Below are 23,438 nucleotides of genomic sequence, written 5' to 3' on the forward strand. Positions count from 1 at the left end.
AGGAATATATTTCAGATCGCACTGTGAGCTTTTTTTTCTCCCAGCAATGTGATGTGCAGGTGATAATGCATGGTGACCTTATCTCAAACCTAAACTACCGCAGTATTTCCAATTTGGCAACACACCTGCTGTATTTAGCATATTTGGTGAATGATTATGTATCAGGGCCCACGGTTGGTGTAGTGGTTAGCACTCTTGCCTTTGCAGCAAGAAGACCCGGGTTCCTGGGTTCGAGCCCCGTTTGGAACATCTTCGGAACAAGGGCCTTTCTGCAATGAGTTTGCATGTTCTCCCCGTGTGTGCGTGGGTTTCCTCCGGGTTCTCTGGCTTCCTCCCACAGTCCAAAAACATGCAATATGGGGATTAGGTGAATTGGTCACTCTAAATTGACCATAGGTGTGAGTGTGTGAGTGAATGGTTGTTTGTCTCTATATGTGGCCCTGTGATGGACTGGCGAACTGTCCAGGGTGTACCCCGCCTATCGCCCAATGTCTGCTGAGATAGGCACAGCACCCCCCGCGACCCTCTGGTGGAGGAAAAAGCGGTAGATGATGGATGGATGGATGGATGGATGGATTTTGTATCACATTGTAAGGTGTTGTAAATGCTAATTAAGAGGAACCAAATAGGGATTTACCATTTGTTTCAGTTTGATAATAGACAGACATGTAAAAGGGTTATACTTTGCTGTTTTAATCGTCAGTATTTAGAAGAAACCCGGGGGGCATTTTATTTAGCATCGCTCTGGTTTGACTCCAGTAACAGAATAATCCACCACTCTCTTTCCCATTTCTCCTCCTCCAGCCAGAATCAAGTGGCGGCCGTCCGATCCCCAAATCATCTCAGAAGGCCTGTACGCCATTGCCGTCGTGCTGAGTTTTTCACGCATTGCCTACATCCTGCCGGCCAACGAGAGCTTTGGCCCGCTGCAGATCTCTCTGGGACGCACGGTCAAAGACATCTTCAAGTTCATGGTCATCTTCATCATGGTGTTCGTGGCCTTCATGATCGGCATGTTCAACCTGTACTCGTACTACCTGGGCGCCAAGTACAATCCTGCCTTCACCACGTGAGTTATACCCTTGGCCGTGTGTCTGTTGTGGTGTGTGTCAGAACAGTCAGAACATGTGTACAGTTTAATGTCTGCATGTCTGCACTTTCCCTCTACGTTACCGAGGCAAACACAGCGGAGCTATGTATTGGTTTACTGGCTGTTTGAGAGATGACTACAAAAGTAGAAGAAAGAACAATTAAAGGACACGAGTATCTGATTTTGGTCTTATGTTCGCTTTATTGCTAAACAAGTTCGTAGAACAAGAACCCCGGAACAATATAAATTGTCACATCCTACTTGATGTGACTGTTTGCGAGTTCATTAAACCCGTGGTGCTTTATCATTACGAGAAATCGAACTTTAATCTCTCCTCAAGCCCAGCGCTGGAAATCAGTCCATTTGGGTGAATTTAATATGGGGAATGGGAAAAGGGATGTTTGAGTCCTTGAAATCTATATTTATTAATGTTGTTTCTAACATATTTAACAAAGTTAGAGGGAGAAAAGCCACTTCTGGAGCACCATTAAGTGTTATCTACACTGTAGAATAGACATCCACAGTGCTTTATGTCTAAAATAAGCACAATTATTGAAGGACTTCTTAATAGGAGTAAAATGAGATTGCAAATGTTAGTGAGAGTGGTGGGGCGAATAAAGTGCTTAATAAAATGTACGGATGTTAAAAAGGAACTATTATTATCTTTTAGATGGGTTTTTATTGACAGTGTCTCAGAAGTTTTTGGTTCCTGTTCGAATTAAGTAGTGAAGTTTCCTCTGGGACATAAGATCCAGTCCAGATCTTAGCAGGATTTAGCAAATCAATAAAATTGCACAGTGGTGTATGATCCATCTAGGTCTCACTAAAGGTCAGATGTGTTTAGACTTCATTCGGCACTTCACTTCTGTCGTTCTCCTCCTCTCCAGACTGGACATGAAGCACAAATACTCTGTGAATATGGAACAAAATTCTTGTTCTGATTTAGAGACACAAAGATGAACTGGTACAGGATATTATTGCTTTGTAATAATAACAATTGAAAATCATCCAACTGCAGTTTTAATGAGGTGATAACACTAAGCACATGAAATCTGCTTTACATGCTGAAGTGTTTCATTCAACTTAATTATCAGTATCAATGCGAGTCGCAATCACACAAAGCCGTATTTACTCTGTGTTTAACATCCATCTTTGTCAGGGAAAAGGGGGATTTAAAGTGTTTAAATTATCGTTGGCTCATTTATCAGTCTGTTCATAAAGCAATCAACCTGTCCAACAAGTCACGCTACACACGACACATCATCTGAGCGGAAAACAAATTTGCCTCCCACCTTTACTTAAATGTAGCCATATCTCTACCTGTCCTTTCTTTCATATCCACTGCAGCCAGACTGATGGTGGAACTGTCACTGCTCCTATTTGTTAGAAATGTATTCATCTTTGGCCACCGACAGAATCTGTCAGCAGATGTGTTTATCTTCATCTCAAAATGAAAGAAAGTATCTCTCAGTTCTCCCTCTGTCACATATCATAATTCATTTTCTCAAAGGAAGTCGTTTTACAGATTTAAACAGATGATAGTGCATTATTTCTACTTAGTCCGACAGAGCAAAACGAAATGTTTTTCGAGTTGGTTTGTAATTATGTTGTCACACATACTTTTCATCTGGTTCATCTTAGTTTCACACTTGCAACACCAGCTACGAGAGAGCCTGGACCAAGTTTACAGTTTTTGCTCTATTGTTTACACACATTTTCTGTAAGCATGCCTCATGCCCCTCAATCCTCCTGCAAAATAAAACTTTACATTCAAAACAATGTTAATTCTTCTCAAAATGGTATTTTGTTTTCAAAAGACAAACACAAACCATCATATCAATAGACATTTATAAGAACCAGTTGAACACTGATGTGCTCAATGGAAAACACTTCTTCCCCATTGATCATAATGACTTAGGCCTTTTTTTGTTTAGTGTTACACTTCAGACAGACACCACAGACAGTACATACATATATACATACACATAAAATATTTTAGAATATTGTTTTTATAGGCCCTGTGATGGACTAGTGAACTGTCCAGGGTGTGACCCCACCGGTCGCCCTATGTCACCCTCCGGTGGAGGATGAAGCGGGAGATAATGAATGGATTGTTTTTATACTCAAAACACACAAATACACAGTAACACATATATGTTTTTCCTATTTATTTCCCACAAAAACAATGTACACAGTGTACATCCCAACCAACACAAAGTTGCACATACAGTGGTCTACATACAAAACAGAAGAGCTCACCTGTTGCCCTTTTAACGCACTGATTGCAAATTGTAAACCTGTGTGACAGGTGTTTTCCCATGTGATGAGTCACTTTGCATAGTAGGGAAATTAACTTTAGAATTTCGAATGACAGTGTGTTCCTTGTGAAAACAACAAACAAGAGATTTTCTTCATGAAAATTGTGCCAAATGCAGAGAATTGTGTGGAGTGTTTTGGAAAAAGTGTGTTTTAGAACTGCAATTTGAGTGTAAAGCAGGAATTGTGCTTGTAGTTTGGTTCGGGGGGGTTGGTGCATGAGTTACCTGTTGTGGTCGTTGTGTCTCAATTACCAGTATTTGTGTGTAAACAATTGAGAAAAACTGCAATAATCAGTCTCTCACCAGGTCCGAGCAGATGACACTCTACTTTGAGTGGAGCATGTTGCTCATGTTCATGTTCATCTTTTTAGCATAATTTGCCCATCTGGGATTTCATATCAGTTTAAAAAATAACATAAAACTGAACATAAGCATTGGCCCAGAGAGTATAACTTGGTTATAATCTGAATCAGTGCTGATATAACAGGCTTTGCACCCAAGACAAACAGCTGCCAGATGGCAGTAAGTGCGCAAACCCCTGTTTGCTGTCACTGATTTGTCACACTCACAGTAAACCACACATCAACCTTTAACGTGTGGCGCAGTAAACTCAGGATTTATATTTATAATACAACCAAAGCTGAGGGATTCCTTCATTTATTCGTTCAATCATCTTCTACCGCTTTATCCTCCGCATGAGAGTGAAAGGCAGAGAGTAAACCCAGGACAGGTCCGTCAGTCCGTCACAGGGCCACACAGAGACCGACAACCATCCACTCTCACACTCGCACCGACACACAACCAGAGAACCCTGGAGAAAACCCACACACGCACGGCACGGAGAAAACATACAAACTTTATGGAGAAAGACCCTTGTTCCCACTGGTCTTCTTTCTGCAAAGGCAAGAGTGTTGACATTACACCAACTGTGTGTCCCTGAAGCTGAAGGATTAAAAAATTATTAAGTTAGAATAACCTCAGAGTCTTACAATAATCCTGTTGCTTCCAGTTGTTTGGCAAGCTGCACCGTGATTATGATTCAGTGTTCCTGGCAGTTTACAGAGCCAAACTATCTGTCTATGTGTTGTCTTAAATAACAAGCTCTTTGTCCATTTACTCACTTTTTGTTTCTTATTTAACATTGTAAGGTCAGAAAGTTATAAAAAAAACGACTGCTGATATACAAAGTGAAATGACAATAGTTGTGTTATAGTGTTTGAATGTCATTATTATCACATTTCTGTCGAGTTATGGGTCGTCTGGGAGCATTTTCCACTTTTATGAACCTGCTGCACGTTCACCTAGATACAATCACTGATGACTGGACCTCTTGTCAGACGACTGTGCTCTGCGGTGCCGACGTTGCCCCAGTGTTTGTGCTGTGTTTATATATTGTAGCTCCTCTCCTGAGCTGCAGCAGCAAGAGTTTCAGAGGCTGTGAGTTCTTGCTTGGCTGCCCACATGGCACCTGAGAACGAGGAAACGTCACGAGCAGACAGACAGAGCAGCTGCGCAGGAGAGAGAGAGAGAGAGAGAGAACTGACAGAGAGGCAAATGGACAGGTAGAACCAGAGTTTAATGGATCTGAAATGGGAAGTCAGGAAGAAAGTGGTTACAAACCGACAGTGAGATATGATGAAGATTCCTCGTAAACTATAAAGACGAGAGCAGCACAGACCTCAGGCTCTGTAGATGTAAGTGTATTATCATTACCATTGCAATCTTTTCCATCACAAGACGATAATCCAGCTCTCGGCTTATCACTTCACTTCCCCTCTCAGCTTCAGAGATGGAGATCGAGGCTGATTTTTGCTCTTTCTACTGTAACAACCTCTTTTTTCCCATGTCCTCTAAATGGTGCTTCTCCTCTGGCAGGTTGTCAGTTGTTTACACAGATGACAGGAGCTGCATTTTTAGCATGACAGACATACCCCCCCACCCGCCCTTCATGTGTGGTGCTGTTCTCCCTCTCACCACCAGGGGTCAGTCTAGCTTTAACTCTCAACGTGTCTGTAACATGGTCAACAGTGGAAATGCTTATATTATTTTTTGCACTCCTGTTGTGTAAATCTAATCAAACCGTTTGTCCAATATTTTCTCTATATCTTTTGTCTCATTTAATTAATATTTACTCTTTCAAGCTTGAATCTTTTGTCTATTTATTTTTCTGTCCCACTTAATTGAATTGCTTGGTTGAACTGCAGTATATTTGGAGTGATTGTTCATAACAGGATCTAATAATGTATATAACTCTGTGTGTGTGTGTTCTCAGCACAGTGTGTGTGTGTGTGTGTGTGTGTGTGTGTGTGTGTGTGTGTGTGTGTGTGTGTGTGTGTGCGTGTGTGTGCGTGTGTGTCCATGCATTCGTTCCTGTGTGGCACACTGATCTGACAGGGCAGGTTTGATGGAGGGCAGAAGTAAGAGCTGCTCTGATAACTCTCATACAGGAAGACGAGGAGTAAGCCAGGTGGAGACTGTAATGATACTCCCGCAGGGGCCACTCAGACTGGAGGATGGTTTAGGGGGGTGGAGGGGTGGGGGGGGTTTGCTCTCACATGTAGACACACACACACTCTCACAGGCTTAAACTCACGTGCACATAAATGCACAGCTGGATAAGGCTCAATAAAGACACGCGTGAGACGACTATCTTGACTGAAAACATGCACACATTCACAAAACCACATGCTGTGCACACCCAGTAATGTTACCACACACACACACACACACACACACACACAATCAGTCATGATTCACTCTCACTTTTAGTTCTTGCATATTCTTTAACAGGTGCGTTGGTGGACACTTATGCCCAAATCAGTTCACACACACACACACACACACACACACACACACACACACACTTATCTGGATTTTGGTTTGGACGCTGTCGGTGGAACAGTGGACGAGACGCTGTGTTCTGGTCAACCATGCATGACATCACTGCACAAAGAGAGGAGGGGGAGGAGGGGGGGGGGGGCATGGGGAGATAAAGGCAGAAATTGTGGATGAAAAGGGGAAAAGTGTGTTTAAATAACCAGAGGTTGAAACGTGTGCAGGTGCAGAGCAAAAATAATAATAATGATAAAAAAAATAAAAATACACAGCATGGTGTCAACGACCTTGAAAAGATCTCTTGATGCTGAAAGTAAACTGAGGAAACACAGGTGATTGAACTGAACAGCAGACACAGGGAAGAGCAGGGAGACTGGGAGGGAATAAGGGATGAGGAGCAAACCACAGGGAGGGATGCAGAGGAAGGTGGGGTGTTGTGTTTTGTTGTGTTGTGTTTTGTTTTGTTGTGTTTTTGGCTCAGTTGCTTGTTCAGGCAAATTTTGGAGAGCAGCCAGGATGCAAAGACAAACAATGAACAAAGAAAGGTCAAACAGACAGAGGCTTGAGCTCAGCACGGATTAATTTTTTATTAATTACCGAGGGTGGGAAGAAACGTGGATATGTAACTTAGATTGTACTGTATGTACAATAAACTTTCAGCAGTTTATTATTATGAACTATTGACATTTGTCCACCACAGTGAGCTTTTGTATACAATGTAAATCATTTGCCTTGGCAACATGAACTTGTGGATGTTGAATGCCATGTATTTGAATGAAAGGAAGAGTGCGGCGATCTGCAGGCGAGACGCTGCATGACCCTATATCAGATAAACGCCAAGGACAAAGGCATGTGAAGCAATGAGAGGTCAAGGATGCAGAGGGAGCACAGCGGATAAAAAGACGACACATAGAAATGCGATATTGACGCTGAATTAAAAAGGAAGGACGAGAAAAAAAAACAAAGGGAATGAGAATGAATAAAGCCAGAAAGTGGTAGCGAGACAGGAATTCTGGTGAGAGAGAGACAGTCTGTGAAAAGAGGATAAGAGGTGGCTGAGAGCAAAACAGATGGTTGAGACAGAGTCGGGGTTTGAGCTAAAGAGAGAATTTATTATCTCTGAAGGCAAGACAGAGGTGTTGTGTTCAGCCTTTACCAGTCAAGCACATCTGAATGTTAAAACGAGGAGAGGAGACACAATTACAATTACGGTGTGACAGCTGGAGGAGAGGGGTGAGAAAAAAAAAAATATCTAAACTGGAATGCATTCGCACAGTGTGACCAATATGGGCTGTCGATGTCCGCTCCAGTAGCTTTAATCTGTGCCAATATTAACCTTTTTTTTTTTTTTCTTCAATAAATCGCTCTGCTGTCATCCTGACAAATTATTCCAAGCATTTAATATCCTTGTAAGTGCGATGTAATCCCTCTGAAACGGCGCTGAAATCATCATTTCACACTTTAGAATCTCTTTTTTTCTGCTGAGTCGTGAAGCTCCTGAAGCGGACGGAGACAAAAACAGTGACCTCTCATTCTGGAAGTCAAGATAATTACTGTAATAACCACAATAAAATGACTGATTATTCTTTTATTCAATATGTACCTGCAGATTCAATTATTATATTATTGTATAATTCTGTGTATTTTTGGCTTTGAGGATTTCTTTGAGTTTGGCAAACAGCTCTGTTGAGGAATGAGTTTGGCAGTATTTTGTTGCAGAGTAAAAAAGAAAATTCCGAATCCAATAAAGAGCAGGAGCGCACGACGGAGTATTAGGGTCAATCTGAAGAAAATAGTTTTTGATCTTTCAAGAATAAAGTCGTAATATTGTTGGAATAAAGTCGTAATATTGTTAGAATAAAGTCGTAATCTTTGTGAGAATGAAGTCGTAATCTCCTAAGTCATAATTATCATTGAAGTGAGATCTCAGATCAGCTGTAACCTGCGTCAGGATGAGGAACACGGAGAGCATTTTGTGAAGTTCCATTTTGGTTTGGGCTTCACAAATAATGAAATACTTAATCTTTTCGGCACATCGGCACAACATTATCAGCAGCATCAGGACTTTGAAAAGAATGTGAAAAAAAACAGAGTCTGTTTGGAAGAAAGAATCACACTGTCTTTGAGGAAATCATCTCTTCTGTGGAGGAGGAAAATGGCTGGTATAGTGGTCGACTTCAGGGCTGCTCTGGGTTATATTTTAACAACAATAATAGCAATACATTTAATTGTAGAAGAGAGTTACTCATTTTACATATATGTTGTAATACATGAGCATTCATTTTCATCATTATAAACAAACCAATACACAATTGTGTAATATGAACAAATAATAAACAATGTAGTTAACTGGCGACATGTTAATCGGTCACAACTATAGGTCATTATAGATTAGTTTAGCCTGTTTGTGGCTCAGAGTCGATGAAACATACTATTTAAAAGGATAGTGCGGTTGTATAAGATACTAAAGTACACATCCATCCTTATGATATGATCCAGTGCAGTTGTCATCATTCATTTTTCCTTTGGGGACAAATAAAGTTGTCTGAACTGAGCTGAAGGACTTTTTCACACCTGGCATTAAAATGCATCCTGGATGCGTCTCCTATGACCACATATGATTCGATTTGGGTTAAAAAAAAAAATCAATAAAATTGCTTTTATAACACTGTTGACTGTGCAGTCGTGTCAGCAGTGCATCAGACAGCGGGACAGTTATGCAATTAACTGTCAGACACACGTGTTAAAGGACGGATAGTGTAGTGGAGGCTAAAGTACAAGTATGAGTGATGATTATTGTAAAAAAAAGAAAAAAAAAAACCTCTGAACACTGAACCTACAGTTCCAGCTGAGGAAGCCGTCTCTAAACCATCCTGAAGACAGATTGCGTCCATGCAGCTCAGGAATATGGACACATGGGACACATCAGGGCCATTCAGGCCTGTACTTAGCGCTATCTGGACGTGATCAGATCACACAGGACGAATGATAACACCAGGTCTGAATGGGGGTCATAGTCAGTGCTGACTGTACTGTGCACGGCCTCCTGCACTTAGAAGCCACATAAAACAGGCAGAGACACACACACTCGGTGATACTATGACAGTCAGCAGGACCACCAGGGCAAACTGAATGGAGGATTTCAAACACCAAATGTATAATATAAAATAACACAATTAAACTTACTGGTAGAGGACATTAGTGCAGGTCGTGACTGGTTTCCAAAACAACACAAACTTCAGTGTTTATGGTGAGATAAACATATACTTACTAAGATATTGCAGACTTAAGTGGGCACAAAGTTTAGTTTTGTTCAGTCTGTTTTTTTCTAGTGTCTCCGCTGGCAACCAGAGTGTGCCCGTCTGTCTCATGCTGATTCTGCAGTCAGTATCTCATACAAGCACAACAACTGATTTTATCACTTTAACTAATTTGTATTAATAAGAATCAGTCGTACTGTGTGAGGAAATCTAAAACTGTGCGACGAAGTCATAATCAGTGTAAATATATTGATTTATGCTGCACATTTTGAAAGGATCAAAGCAATAGCCGAGATAGTAAAACAGACTGTGAAAGTTGAAAAAACAAAGTTGACATTTTGTGCGATTCACTATCCAAACACCCTTAATTGCAATTGCTCATCTTGTGGTGTCGTATTCCCCACTTAATAAAGTTTTCTCCCACAACTTTTTGCCCGAAGACACACAAAACAGCCTTTGTTTTTTGTCATTGCACTTTTTTATCCCAATGCTCCTCGTACAAATGTACACGTTCGCGAACGATCATGCTAATGAGAGGCACGCGTCGATGTTAATTCAGTCCCCCCGTCCCCTTTCCATCACCTTTCTTTTTTGTCTTTCAATCAAAGACAAACACTCACAGAGACAGGAAAGGGAAGCAGGCGTCTCCTGGCAGCAGCAGCTAAACCAAGGTGGGCACACCTTTGTTGTTGCCATGGAGACATGTCTTTAAGCACAAAGGATAGAAAGTTAAACTCAAGTTGTCTCTCGGAGAGGAGAGGAGGATATTAAAGTAAAACTGAAGCCCCTTTTCCACCTATGGTCCCAGCTCGCCTCGACACGGCACACTTTAGGTTGGTTTTCCACTACAAAATAATACCTATTCAATGTGGACGTAGTCATCAGTGCACGGCTGCATGAAACTGTCTTGACTTCCTTTTACACTCGGCACATACACACAAACTAGTGACTAGGGCCTTGTAAAGCAGTTGTGTTCAGTAACTGAATCATTGGAATTAGTACATTTAAACTATTACTTCCTGAACACAGTCACTGAACTCAAAGGGTTTTGATGCGGCTCGCTGGCTGCAGTCACGAGCACCAGCGCTGTCGCTAAATACACCAGAATCCTCTGTTAAATATTGAGATTTTACACATTTCCCTGGTAAATGTTGAACATTAACCCACGTGTTTCGGATTGTTAAAGGTGCATTATGTAATGAATCTAAAGCAACTGGCCATAAAATCCTCCTAATATGTCACAGAGACTCAGGAATAATGTTCATATAACAAACTGAACTCATCAACAACAACAGTACAGCCAAAATATTTGCATTAAAAAAATCTTTTGCAGACTGCAAATCATGTTTATGTTTTGAAATCATGTTTTGGCATGTGGCGCCACCGACCGCCGTCTACCAATCATTGCAGTCAGTGGAGTCTCAGCTGCCGAGCAACCACGGGTTGCCAGTTACGTCAGAACACGAAACCTAAAAGAACTCGGTATTTTGAATTTGAATGTAGTAACCGTTTTTGGCCACATTCTTACATACGGCACCTTTAAGTCTTTTTAACTGCTCTACACTTCGGAATTGTTCGGCTTGATTCTTGTGTCTGATGTCGGTTCTGCTGTGATGGCAGTCTGACGACGTCACACATAGCGTCACCTCTGCTCGCTTGGAACCTCGCCAGAGCACGTACTAAAAAAGTACCAGGTACTATGCTGGTGGAAACGCAAAGTAACCATGTTGAGGTGAGGCGAGGTGAGTCACGCTAGTGGAAACACGAGAAGAGAAGAGCTGATTGTCGATTGACAATTGATTGAGGCATTAATATCTTGATAATGAGGGCAGAAGGAGAGAGAGACAGAGCAGAATGCCACGTGTAGGCACAGTCTAAATCCATATTTACATCTGACCAATGTTGAAATGCTGTTACACATCAAAGACTAATCAAATTTGAGAAGGAATAAAAATAAGTAAAATGTTAATCAAATGAAGAGAGAGAAATAGCTACAAGCTGTGGGTACGAAAGATGTAGTGGGTGTGTGCGTGTGTGTGTGTGTGTGCGTGTGTGTGTCATACTATGAGCAGCTTGTTGGGAGCTGCCACTCTTAATAACACATAATAACACATTGTCTGTCTCTGGCTCAAGATCCACAATGTCTCCGCTAATTTGCTGCCAGTACACTGCTACCATGCTGTTATAAACACACATGCAGAGAACCAAATCATCTCATTCTGGGCTCTAGAGAAAGAAATTATTTTGAGCATCATTTGTCTCACCCATTTCAGTAACACGCGGCTGGGTGCCTTGATAAAATTAGCAAAACAAAAAACAAACACAGAATTATCCGATCGTCTCGTTTTAGATCGTCCTTCCCACATACTTTCTCTCGGGAAAGACGCGTCACACAGATTTAAGTGAAATCCTCCATCCATCCGTCTTCTGCCACTTTTCCTCCACATGACGGTCGCGGAGGGCAAAGTGAAATCAATAAGCCAAAAAAAAAAAAAAGGAAAAGCAAATGATAGTGCACAGCAGCGCTGTCTGATAATGAATCACCATTATACAGGCTGGAAGAAGACACTTAAATTGTTCTGTCTGACGTCTTGCAGGTTGTCCTTGAAGCTAAACAGGGAATAGGGATATATTGGATAGCCACTAGGGGGCAGCTCAGCTGGGTGCAAAAAGAACTTCATTTGAATGGAGGTCTATGGGGAAATGAGTCAACTTACTTGATTTACAGTCAGTAAACACTGCCCTGAGGATTATATAGTGATCAATAGCACCTGATTTTGAGCTCATGAATGAATGAATGGATGAATGAATAATTGTCTGTTCGGGAGTATAATTGACAAACGCATTGTGGCACATTCAGTACCTCGAGCTTTGTTGATTTTATGTCTGTGTGATCATTGGAATTAGGATTGGAATGATGTGACTGAAAATGTTCTTATATATATTATAGTTATTAAACTGTCACAGAGTTTATCTCATGCAACATGTGTACATAACACTCGAGCATGTCCTCAGAAAACCTGCTGTAATACACTTTGTTCACAGCACATATTTTTTTTGACATGAAATAGTAGAACAAGCCCAGTTTAAGAGTTCCACTCCAGTTTTAAGAGAGGCGGGGCCGTGTTAAGTGTAAATGTAGATCACACTAAGTATTTGACATTTAAGCCTTCAGAAGCAGCTGTTTTCTGGGGGAAAAAAATAAAGAATAAAACATACATGCATGCATGTTTCCTGCAGTTTCTGCTGCAAAATAATGATACTGTTTATTAATTATAGTGTTGCTAAAACAACAAATCTAATGGTGCACAGTGCACAGTATTGTCCAATAGAAGTCTGGCTGCAGGTGACCTCTGTGAACCTCTGTTTGCAAAACATCAACACAGCACCAGCCCGGTCGCCATGAATTCACAGCCGACTTTGATCCAGAACAGTTTAACGGTGGATATAAATAATCCGCCATGTAGTGAGTGTCTAATTTTAATAACGCGTGAGCCTTCATCCTCGTGTGTCTGTGTTTAACGGCACGTTAATGTCGTCTGGGCCAAAGCCCTTCATCATTATCTGCACTGCACATTTTAGGAACATGAAACTCAAGTGAGCGTTTCATAAGGCTGTGAAGGATTGTGTCTTTCATCTGATTAAAAAGATAATTGGTATGTAACGTAATCAAGACCACATATTTGTTCCCTCTGGTTTTTCTTTCTCTCTTTTTTTTTAATTTTGTTTCTCACTTCAAAGCCACAGGGAAGCATTTTCATCTTGAAAGAGAGGCTGCACGTAAGTGACGAGACATTATTTAAAGGGAGAAGGCTCAAAATAACAGCATGTTCACAAAAAATCACCTTCCTCAGCTTTGCTGATTGCACGATAGGCTGGAGGAAGTGTGTGACGTGAATAAAGAATGAGGAAATGGCCTCAGTCAGTTGTTGTCTTGCAGAAATCGCCTGTCTGATGTCTCAGGCGTCTGACACAGCATCACCAAGAATACCAAACCATTTGGGAGCCATGATTAATGCTCTGCCTGTGTGTTTTTGTTCACTTGTGACTCCTGTGCCTGACGACGTGCAGCCTCTGCATCCGAGCAAGTTCACTTCTGAAAGTAATTACCAAAGAAGCAGATTGTGTGATGTCAGCCAGTATAATGTAGTTGTCAATGTGATTCACAAAGAAATATTTGTATGGTTCTACGTTTGTTTCTGTGGTCAGAAGCTGATTCATGTTGCTGCTCGGTCTGAGTGTAAAACACTTGCACTGGAGGGTTTGAGGATCAGTGCCTTTTTTTTCCCATTGTTGTTTAAAGTGTCTCCTTCCTGACAACACACGATAAATATATTGCGTATGTATTTATTCTCGTTCAAGAAAATTGCTTCATGTCTTGAGCCTGTCAGAGACAGCAGAGGTCAGGGGTCAGGGATTCATGGGGATTAGAGCACGAGAAGTTTATATGGTCGTACGTGAGCGAAAACATATTAACACAACGGGACTCTTGAGAACAATTGCTTCTATAAATATTTATGAAAAAATGTGCTGCAAAAAACAAGTAACATCCATTTGCTCAGTAGCCATAGCTCTGGTGATCACAGTGGGATCTTGAGCTAATCCCAGCTAACAATGGGCCTCTTTAACTGGGATTGGCAACAAATCTGGTAACAAGTCACCAGTCTATCACAGGATTAACATATAGAGATTTACACTGATCAGTCACAACATGAAAACGGTTGCCACTGATCTGGTCAAGCCATGAAACTATGCAAAATTACTGAAACTACAAAATAAGTTCTAAATCATGTTATTAATGCTGTAGGGCTCTTTTAAAACAAGCTATGGATTTTCCTGAGTCGGCTACAACATTACAACCGGTTATCAGTTTGAATGTTGGGGCTGATCTATGTTCAATACATGTAAAGAGAACTAGAAAAGCACTCGGGGAGCGCAGACCTCCGCCAAAGCAGCTCAGTGCCTACAAAATACACCCTGCCGGCATGCCTGGGTCAGACAGCGAGTGCTATAACCAGTGATCGCATCTACGGATCACGCCCAAAATGTAATCACTTGTTCCTGGTCTCATTGCAGACATTTCCTGAATTTCGTCCAAATCCGTCCATGACTTTTCGAGTTATGTTGCTAACTAACAGACAGACAAACATACAAACAAACTCTGGCGAAATCATAACCTCCTTGGTGGAGGTAACAAGAACTACCATCTTACTCTTAGGTGGAAATGCCAACATTTAAGTAAAAATCTTTTTCTTTTTTTTTTTTTTTAATGCATATTTAGATAATCAGTGTTCTGCAATTTGGTCAGATTCAACAATTGTCAGCAACTTCAACATCAGCATATTCTGAAGCGGGCTTAAACTTTATTGGTGTTTCATGCAGAGTAGTAAGTGCACCATAGTTATTTTCTGCTCACTGCAAACCTTTGACAAAAAAAGAAAGAAAGAAAGAAGCAGGAACATTAAATGTGAAATAATCAGATCAGTTCTAACTGAAAAGCACCATGTTTGCAGACTAGAATGCTCTAAATGTACATGATATGTAAATATATTCAGAGATGCTCAAGAAATTATTAATTCAGTCACATAAACAATGGGTGGCGAGATAAAGATCAGCAGGAGAAAGAACAAGGTTGAACTTCGTTGAACATCGGGTGCCCTCGGTGTGTAAATATTTGGTGGAAAACTTTCAAACTAAAGTGACAAAGACAGAGCACATTCTAAGATGTTTGGCATTTTAGTTTGAGTCCAGGGAGCACACACACAGACACTCTCACAAATTTAGTCTTGGAGGTTGAAGACTGTCTGTTTCTTTCTTCCTAAAAGGTCAAAGCTGGAGAACCCAGAGGAGTCCCTTGTTTTGATATGAGTGTGAGGGAGTGGAGGACAAACTGTGTGTGTGTGTGTGTGTGTGTGTGTGTGTGCATTTCTGTCATTCTCTTCCGTTTTACTTCTCTCTCTCTCTGTGCCTTCACCTGGCTCACTGTGTGCCAGTGCAACTGTCTCTTTGAAAGGGCGCTAATATGGAAGACGCCCACAGCTCAAGACGAGGAGCCTATAGATCTTCTTTCACCTGAAGCCTCCTTCCTCTTCATCCCCTCCAGCGATCCAGCCAAGTGGATTCTTCAAGCCCCCCCCCCCCCCCAATGCTTGCCACTCATGAACATGAAACAATCAGACATGTACTGTACCTCAATGTCAGTGTTCACAGGACTTGCAGCTCTAGTGCTGCTTCACCTCATCTCCCCTTCCGTAGTTTTGCGGTTTGCTGGGTGAAGCTAATCAGGAAGTAAGAATATACCGTATTATACCTTAATGGTCTCAATTGCCAGTTTCAGGTCTTCTTCAATAGAACATGATGTCAGTTTTGTAAATTATGTTAGTGTTTAGAGGAAAATACACTATAAATAAGCTGAATTGCAAATTTTGGGCTTCAGAACAAGAGTTTCGATTCTTATCGGTGACGTCATCATGACCAGTTGCCACTTGGTTCCAACTCTTTGTCCTTGTCAAAGTGTGATTCCTCAAGCTGAAAGGACATTTGACCCCGGACGTCACTCTACATTATCAATGGGTGTTACATGTGACAATAGTACTAAATCTCTACCTGATGACATGTCCGAGCAATCAGGAGGCCGGAGCAGCAGTGTAAGAGAGGGCAGTGTTTAGCCTTAGCACACTTCCTAGGCCTCTCTTTCTTGACTCTTGGCCTGGCGTCTACCCCTCGCTTTGTGGTCTTTATTTTTGACAGGATCTCCATCCCCTTTTGTTAGCTTTATTTGATTGTTTATTATTATTTAGTGACCTATTGTTCTTATTCCTGTTTGTCTGTTTAATCAGTCTGGGCTCATTTGAGTCTTTTTATTTGTGTTTTATGAGGCCATAGCACTGCGCCGTTACAAACAGCGCTTGCTTTTCCATCATCTTAATAGCAGGAGGAAAGCACAACTGTTTCATACTCGTATTAATAAGTTCATTCACAATAACACGCTGCTGTATAAACAAGAAGGCAGACACACTCAGACTTACAATTTAGGGTGTCCATTTAAAGGTCCCATATTATGCAAAATCCACTTTTTAATCATTTAAATCCTTATATTTGGGACTCTGGAGGTCCTATCAGTCGGCATAATGTTTTTTGTGGTCCTCCTCAGTCTAAGTACAGGAGATGAAACACACTATGTTGACTTCCGCACTCACTGGGACATCACAATGCGCTAAATTCCTGGAATTGTTGTCTCGAGGAGCTCCGCTTTGTCCGTAAAACATGCAAGAGTGCTGGCGAGAGCAAACGGTATCCGAAAACCGGAAGTCTGCGAAAAGTTCTATTCTTGGCTCCACAGTGCAGCACAAAGTTCTACACACACTTCCAGGCTCAGAGGATTTATCTGTCCAGTGGATACATGTTATATATGACGGCAATGTGCCTGCTAGAGCCTGCAAATGATCACTTTTCCAAATGCTAACTGCTGTTAGCTCCCAGTAGCCTCTGTGGCTGATGTCATTTCCTGTCCCTTAAGTTTCGTTGTACTTTTTTTTAAGGTGGACCTAAAGAGATACTACTGAACAGGGCTGTTTTGGCAGGGTGATTGAACTGCTGTGGTGCTTCATCCTTATGGTATTTTGACAAAAGCATGTCACAGACATGTTCATTAGGACACCAGGGAACTAGCTTAACTTGGAAAAATAGGGTATAATATGCCCCCTTTAACCTCTGCATGATTGTGGACCTGGACAAGCCCACCCGCACACAGGGAGAGCATGCAAACTTCTTTTTGTCTTTTTGCTGTAAGGCAACAGTGCTTGCCACTATATCAGTGTGGCTTGTAGTATATTAAATTCCCACCAGTTTACTCACTAAACTCTTGTAAACACTTTGCCTTTCATAAAGTTTATTTGGCCATTAATTTAATGACCATGTTACCACTGTCTTTGTATATATATCTTTCTGAATGAAGTAAACATTCACTCTTTTTCTGTTAACCGTTGGAGTGACTCAGCATCTGTTTGAGTCATTTCCTGCTTTACGGTTATTCAGGAGTTGAATGTGCTGTTACGTAAACACATGTCAGTGTGTGCAAAAAAGATGAGTGTCTTTTTGGTGTTACTCAACGGGCCATTTGTTGCCGTCACAGTGTGCTTCATGTGCAAATCATTGCTTTTAATTATTCTGCTCATGTCACATTTTCCTCTCTTGTCTTTATTTGCAGCGTGGAGGAAAGTTTTAAAACTCTCTTCTGGTCGATCTTCGGGCTGTCTGAAGTCATCTCAGTGGTGCTGAAGTACGACCACAAGTTCATCGAGAACATCGGCTACGTGCTGTACGGGGTCTATAACGTCACCATGGTGGTCGTTCTCCTCAACATGCTCATAGCCATGATCAACAGCTCGTACCAGGAGATAGAGGTACGTTGATGAGACGGTCGAGGTTTTAAACCTGTCAACGTTTCAGTAAAGGATTATAGTTTTAATCACATCTGTGCCTGCAGGAGAGAGATAGATTCGGCCGAAACAACCACGAGCTGTAAGAAATCAATGTGGTGACAAACAAAATCACAGAATCCAAAACAAAAGCTGGAAAGCTGTGATAAATAACTGAAGCAGAAACATTGTTCTGAGTATTTCTACATTGGGGGGAAAATCCAGACTGCTCTTATAACCCACAAAGATAAAAGTGAAATCTTGGTCAGTTAAGATTCTTTCATCATTTTGTCTGGTAATTATTCAGAACGCCAATTATCATGCATTTGTAGTCGGTTATATTATCTGATAAAAATTCTAAGTTCTAGCTTTGATTTAAAAATTGATCTAAACATGAAACTGTGTAGGAGGATGCCGATGTGGAGTGGAAGTTTGCCCGAGCCAAGCTGTGGCTCTCTTACTTTGACGAGGGTCGTACGCTGCCCGCTCCCTTCAACCTGGTTCCCAGCCCAAAGTCTTTCTACTACCTGGTCCTCCGCATTAAGTCGTGCCTGATTCACCTCTGCAAAGGCAATGGTCACCTTCGGAACAACGAGCTGGAGATGGGCATGCTCAATTCACAAGTAAAGGTCAGTGTCATTTTCCTGCTTTAACTGCAGACTTCCAGCTTTAATTTGAGGGTATTTTTTACACTTGCTGAAGATCAAACTGAAGGGAAAATGCCACAAGAACAAGCAGGAACTGAAGACCGCTGCAGTAGAGGCCGGGCAGAGCATCACCAGATATGAAACCCAGCGTCTGGTGATGTCAATGACATCCATACTTCGGGTTGTAACTGACTGCAAAGGATTTAAACAAAGTAGTAAACAATGAAAGTTTGATTTATGATTGTTTAGTTTGTCCCCTAAAAAGTGGGCGGCACATGTAGAAAATGTTGTAATTCCTACACCGTTCACCTGATTTGGATGTAAATACCCTCAACTTAAAGCTGAAAGTGTGCAGTTAAAGTGTTTGTTTAATCTCAAATCCATTGTAGTGGTGTATAGATTTGACTTTTCCGAAACTTTTCATCCAAACGTTATACTCAGTTTACAGAATCATGAAGTGACGGTTATAGCCAGTGTAATATTGTACAGTAACTATTCACTTCAGCGTCCACTCTCTTTGTTTACGTTTCATTTCTCTTCATTCATTTCCTCGCGGGTTGACATGCTGAATATTTTTACAGCTGCTGCCCCGCTGTGGTCTTTATTTTCGAATGTATTTTCCGGTGGCTGACACTCTAAATGCTTTTACAGCTGCCGTGCTCTTTATTTTATCCGCGTTCTTTATTTTTTTGGCTGTTACTGTTTCGAACGCTAATTTTTTTATTTGTTGACTCGTTGGCTCCAGTTGATAAATCGGTGCAAATGAAAAGATAACAAGCTCGTGAACCGCATCAAAACACTTGTGCAGTGGAAGTGCTTATGTATGAGTAGTAGATTTGAATATTTATAGAACGTTACTGCGCTGTCAGCGTATGAGTGTACCTACGTGGCCTTGTGGTTAAGACCCAGGAAATATAATAAATGATATTCCCAATGCAAGCCTGGAATGCAACTCAAGCCTTCTTCATTTTCACACGTTCACACTCAGAGATTGTCCATCCAAATAAAATCACCGTAATGAAAGGAAAGTCTTGCGTGAAGAAAACAACATAGGCCATTTAACACAGAATCAATCTTTGTGCTGGCCTCGTCCGCGGGCATTTCCTCCGTCTGATTCCTCAGCTCAAATGGCTAACCTCAGCATCGCGGCTAAAGCTATTAGTCAGGCCATTGGATCCACCTGTGTCTGCTCAAATGCCTCGGCAGGTTTTGGATGGGGACAACATGCGTTACACCCCGCTGCTCCTGTGAGCGCTTAAAGTTCTCTGTGTTCTGACAGTTGAATTGCAGAGGCAAGGCCGAGGCAGCGAGCGATCGATCGATACATAAGTTCACGCGCAGCCACAGCGTTGCGTTGAGAATGTAAAGTGAGAATCACGAAAGAAGACGGTGCGTTTGTTCTTGGTTTGAGAATGGTGATTCTCTGTTCAAGCAAACTGTGTCATTAACATGTGTTCAGAAAGATAACCATGTCAGTCTTTGCTGAAATTCCAGATTTAATGGACGAGACTGACTTTGTACAGTTAATAGAACCTGACTGAGCCTCTGGTAATTCCTTTTTAATGAACGTTCATATTTGAAGTTGATTAAAAGGTTGAGCGTTTGTTCTGTAAAAACGTTTTCTTCATGCTCTCTTTGCTTTTGTTCACTTTGCCTATTACTTTTTTATTTTTTTAAATGTTGTCAATGCTGTTCCTTTGTTAGCTAATGATTTTACAAGACTTTGTGGAAAACTATTTCAATCTTCTGTTTTCTGCAAGCAAATAATACAAAGCTAAAACTTAAACTATTCCACCTTTATCAATCATAAAGGTACTTTTTCATGAAAAGGCCTTTACTGCACATTTTATTCTTTTACGATTGGATGAAAATTAAAAACAAATTTAGGATGATACATTTATGTAACCCTCAGTGTTAAAATGAAATCTGAAACATATTTGATTCCCGAGAGATGCTGTACGATAAAAATGATGTACAGCTTTACATACAGTGTATTGTATGTTGTGCACTCATAACTTTGAATAAAAATTAAACATCCAACTTAACTTTAATACTATTTGGTTTTAATGATGTACGTCTGCAGGCCTTTGGTGCTTACAGGGAAGCAGCTTGTTCCTTTTACCCACAGTGATTTAAAAATAGTCTCGACTTGACTCGACAGCACTGAAGGGACACAAGCGGCGAAGCAAGGTCACACTTGGTGCACTCTGTAAATTCAGATTCACTCTGGTCAAGTGATGTCAATTTCCCTTTGAATATAACTGTGTTCAAACACTGCATTGTTGCAGTTGTGCAAGTGTCGTCTCTTCTTACTCTGTTTTCATTCATCACTCGCACATTGCTGAACTGCCCGTGCGTATCTCGTTGTTTCAGCAGGACGAGTGCTTCAGGTCTTATCCGCGACCAGGAGAGGAGTTTATCCACAGGAAATCTCGAAAACACCCAACCAGATATGAGGTAAGACAGAGAGCAAAGAAGTGGTGGAGTCAAGATGAGACAATAATGAGCGACGTAAGAAGAAAGTAATGAGGGGAAATATATAGACGATGATGGATATAAAAAAGTAAGGAGGACCTCAGGCGGGGAGTCAGACGGAATACAGAATGAGAGGGTGGGACCCATGAAGAGACACTGTTGTTTCTGTCTAATCACTCCATCTCTCTTGATCTTCTTTACCTCTTTCATACCGGAGAGGAAATCATTTTACTAGTGTTAGGATGAAAGGGCATCGACTGGAAGGAAGGCAGGGTTGAACAGGTGATTGTGAGTGTAAGAGGAAAGAGGAGATTGGGAGAGCGAGAGAAACAGAGGACGCCTGAAAATGCCTCTAATGAGCTGTTTGAAGGAGATCGAAAGCAGGCACCGGGTAAATGATCGGAAAGTATTGCACTGTGCAGAGAGGTGCTCTGCTCCTTCATCTGCCTTTCACCCTCTACCCAAAGGGAAATCTAATTTCTTTCTCTGGCCTGCTGTGCTTTAGTCTCAACCCTTTTTCTGTGTGTGTGTGTATGTGTGTGTGTGTGTATCCCTGCATACATGCATGCGTTTCATCCAGCAAATATACAGCACACACCAGACAGTAAGATGTCACTTTACCAGGCATGAATGTGCGCCGTATGTGCAGTGACAGGTATCGATTCCTTCCCACACTGTCCACATGTAGGCATTGACAGTTTGAGCCTTGGAAGTGTCTGCAGGACGTCCCCACTGGCTGCAAATCAATACCTAACATTTAACACTCCAGCTCAGAAACACAGAGCTGGATTTTTTTTTTTTTTGAACCTCTGTCTGACGTGCAAATCATGCACGCACACACAAAAGAGCAGAAAAGAATGTAAATAGAGACGTCTGTGTATGTGTTGTTATGTCACCGTCACCTTCCCTCCTTTTAATCTCCTCTCCTCTCCTCCTTGTAGAAGATCATGAAGCGCCTGATTAAGCGCTATGTGCTGAAGGCTCAAGTAGACAGGGAGAATGATGAAGTCAATGAAGGTAAACATTCACTCTTCTCTTTCACTGTGCTGTCATTTGCTGAGGGCATGTGTGTGCATGAGTGGATGTACACCATGTGAGGAGCATGTGTGCCTGCATGTGTGAGATAAAGTCCATAAAAAAACGCTGTATATCTTTGTGCTGTGTGTGTCGTGCGGCTGCATAGACTCTAAAGTGTCACCCCTTTAGCACAGCGCTTACTCGGACACGACACGTGTCTGCGTTCGCTCACGTGCTCTCTCTCTGTGTTGTAGGTGAACTGAAGGAGATCAAGCAAGACATTTCAAGCCTCCGTTATGAGCTCCTGGAGGAGAAGTCTCAGGCCGCTGATGAACTGGCTCTGCTCATCCAGCAACTCGGTGACAAGTTTGGCAAGAACACCATGAGACACTGACAGTATTCACCGGTGGGGAAGAGAGTGGAAGATGTGAAAGAGGGTGCAATCACGATGAGGGGTGGGAAAGCAGGGGGAGTTTTCAGGTTTGAATGTGGGAGAGAGAAAAGTCAGAGTCAGGGAAGCAAGTTGGAGAAGAGACAGTTGTGAGTGAAAATTGCTAACACAAGGTAAAATACATGTGTTTGTATATGCAATGACCAATTAGGGAGGAATTGAAAAACAGTGACTTCAAGTGAGCGTGAGGTGAAAGTGTCAGAGGTGAAGTGTGTGTATGTGGGGGGGGGGGGGCGTGTTGACAGTTGAATTCTAATTAAAGGCAGCATCTTCAGGTGGTGACAGAGGAGGGGATGACAGAGGCTCCCCTCCTCGATGTGAAATAGAAGGGGATGGAGGGAGGAGGAGGAGGAGGAGGAGTACACAAGCACCATGAGATATGAAGATGCACCGCAGGGCAGAGGACTGAGGCAGTGCAGCAATGAGGGCCCCCACATCCACTGGCAACTTAGAGAGGAGAGATGGAAATCCCGAGACAGGATGACTCAGAAGGAGAGCTGCGGGGGGTTTGGGGGTGGGGGGGATTGGGACTGGGGGGGGTGGGGCTAGTGACGATATATGAAAAAAGCCACCATTGTTCACTGCAAAAAGGCTGGCTTTGCTTCTGTGTCTTCACCTTGTCATGACAAGCAGTGAGACATGTCGTGATACTGAGAATCCTTTTCACACACCAGGCTATAACTAATTAATGCATCTCCATCCACAATGCACAACCTGCCATTATGAGTAGGAGAAAAGAAAAAAGAAAAAAAACAGAAAACACTGTAGGTTTTATGCACTTGATGAATGAAAAACGTACTGTACGCTCATGTCATTTCAGTCGATGAAAATCAAAGACATTTTTATGTCCACCTCACGCACTGTGTGTTGTAGATATACAGTATCGCATCTCCATGTCTCTGATAGGGCTTTCACACATGCAAAG

General features: G+C 41.8%; 1 protein-coding gene across 3 annotated transcripts in view; it reads left to right on the forward strand.

Moving 5' to 3' along the window:
* Window positions 1-22,456, forward strand: part of trpc7b (transient receptor potential cation channel, subfamily C, member 7b) — a gene marked incomplete at both ends in the record, with an annotated part of 53,488 nt that extends 31,032 nt beyond the window's left edge. The window contains 6 exons of one of the 3 annotated variants that reach the window (XM_083891576.1): window positions 805-1,069; window positions 17,713-17,908; window positions 18,331-18,552; window positions 20,944-21,027; window positions 21,987-22,062; window positions 22,317-22,456. In XM_083891576.1, coding sequence (XP_083747702.1) covers window positions 805-1,069; window positions 17,713-17,908; window positions 18,331-18,552; window positions 20,944-21,027; window positions 21,987-22,062; window positions 22,317-22,456 — 983 coding nt within the window. Of the gene's footprint in view, window positions 1-804; window positions 1,070-17,712; window positions 17,909-18,330; window positions 18,559-20,943; window positions 21,028-21,986; window positions 22,063-22,316 lie in introns of all 3 variants that reach the window. The other 2 variants (XM_083891577.1, XM_083891578.1) reach the window with 2 other exon arrangements.
* Between the last annotated feature and the right edge of the window lie 982 nt (window positions 22,457-23,438).

The sequence above is a fragment of the Microchirus variegatus genome (assembly GCF_963457635.1).
Source record: "Microchirus variegatus genome assembly, chromosome: 6".
Lineage (NCBI taxonomy): Eukaryota > Metazoa > Chordata > Actinopteri > Pleuronectiformes > Soleidae > Microchirus > Microchirus variegatus.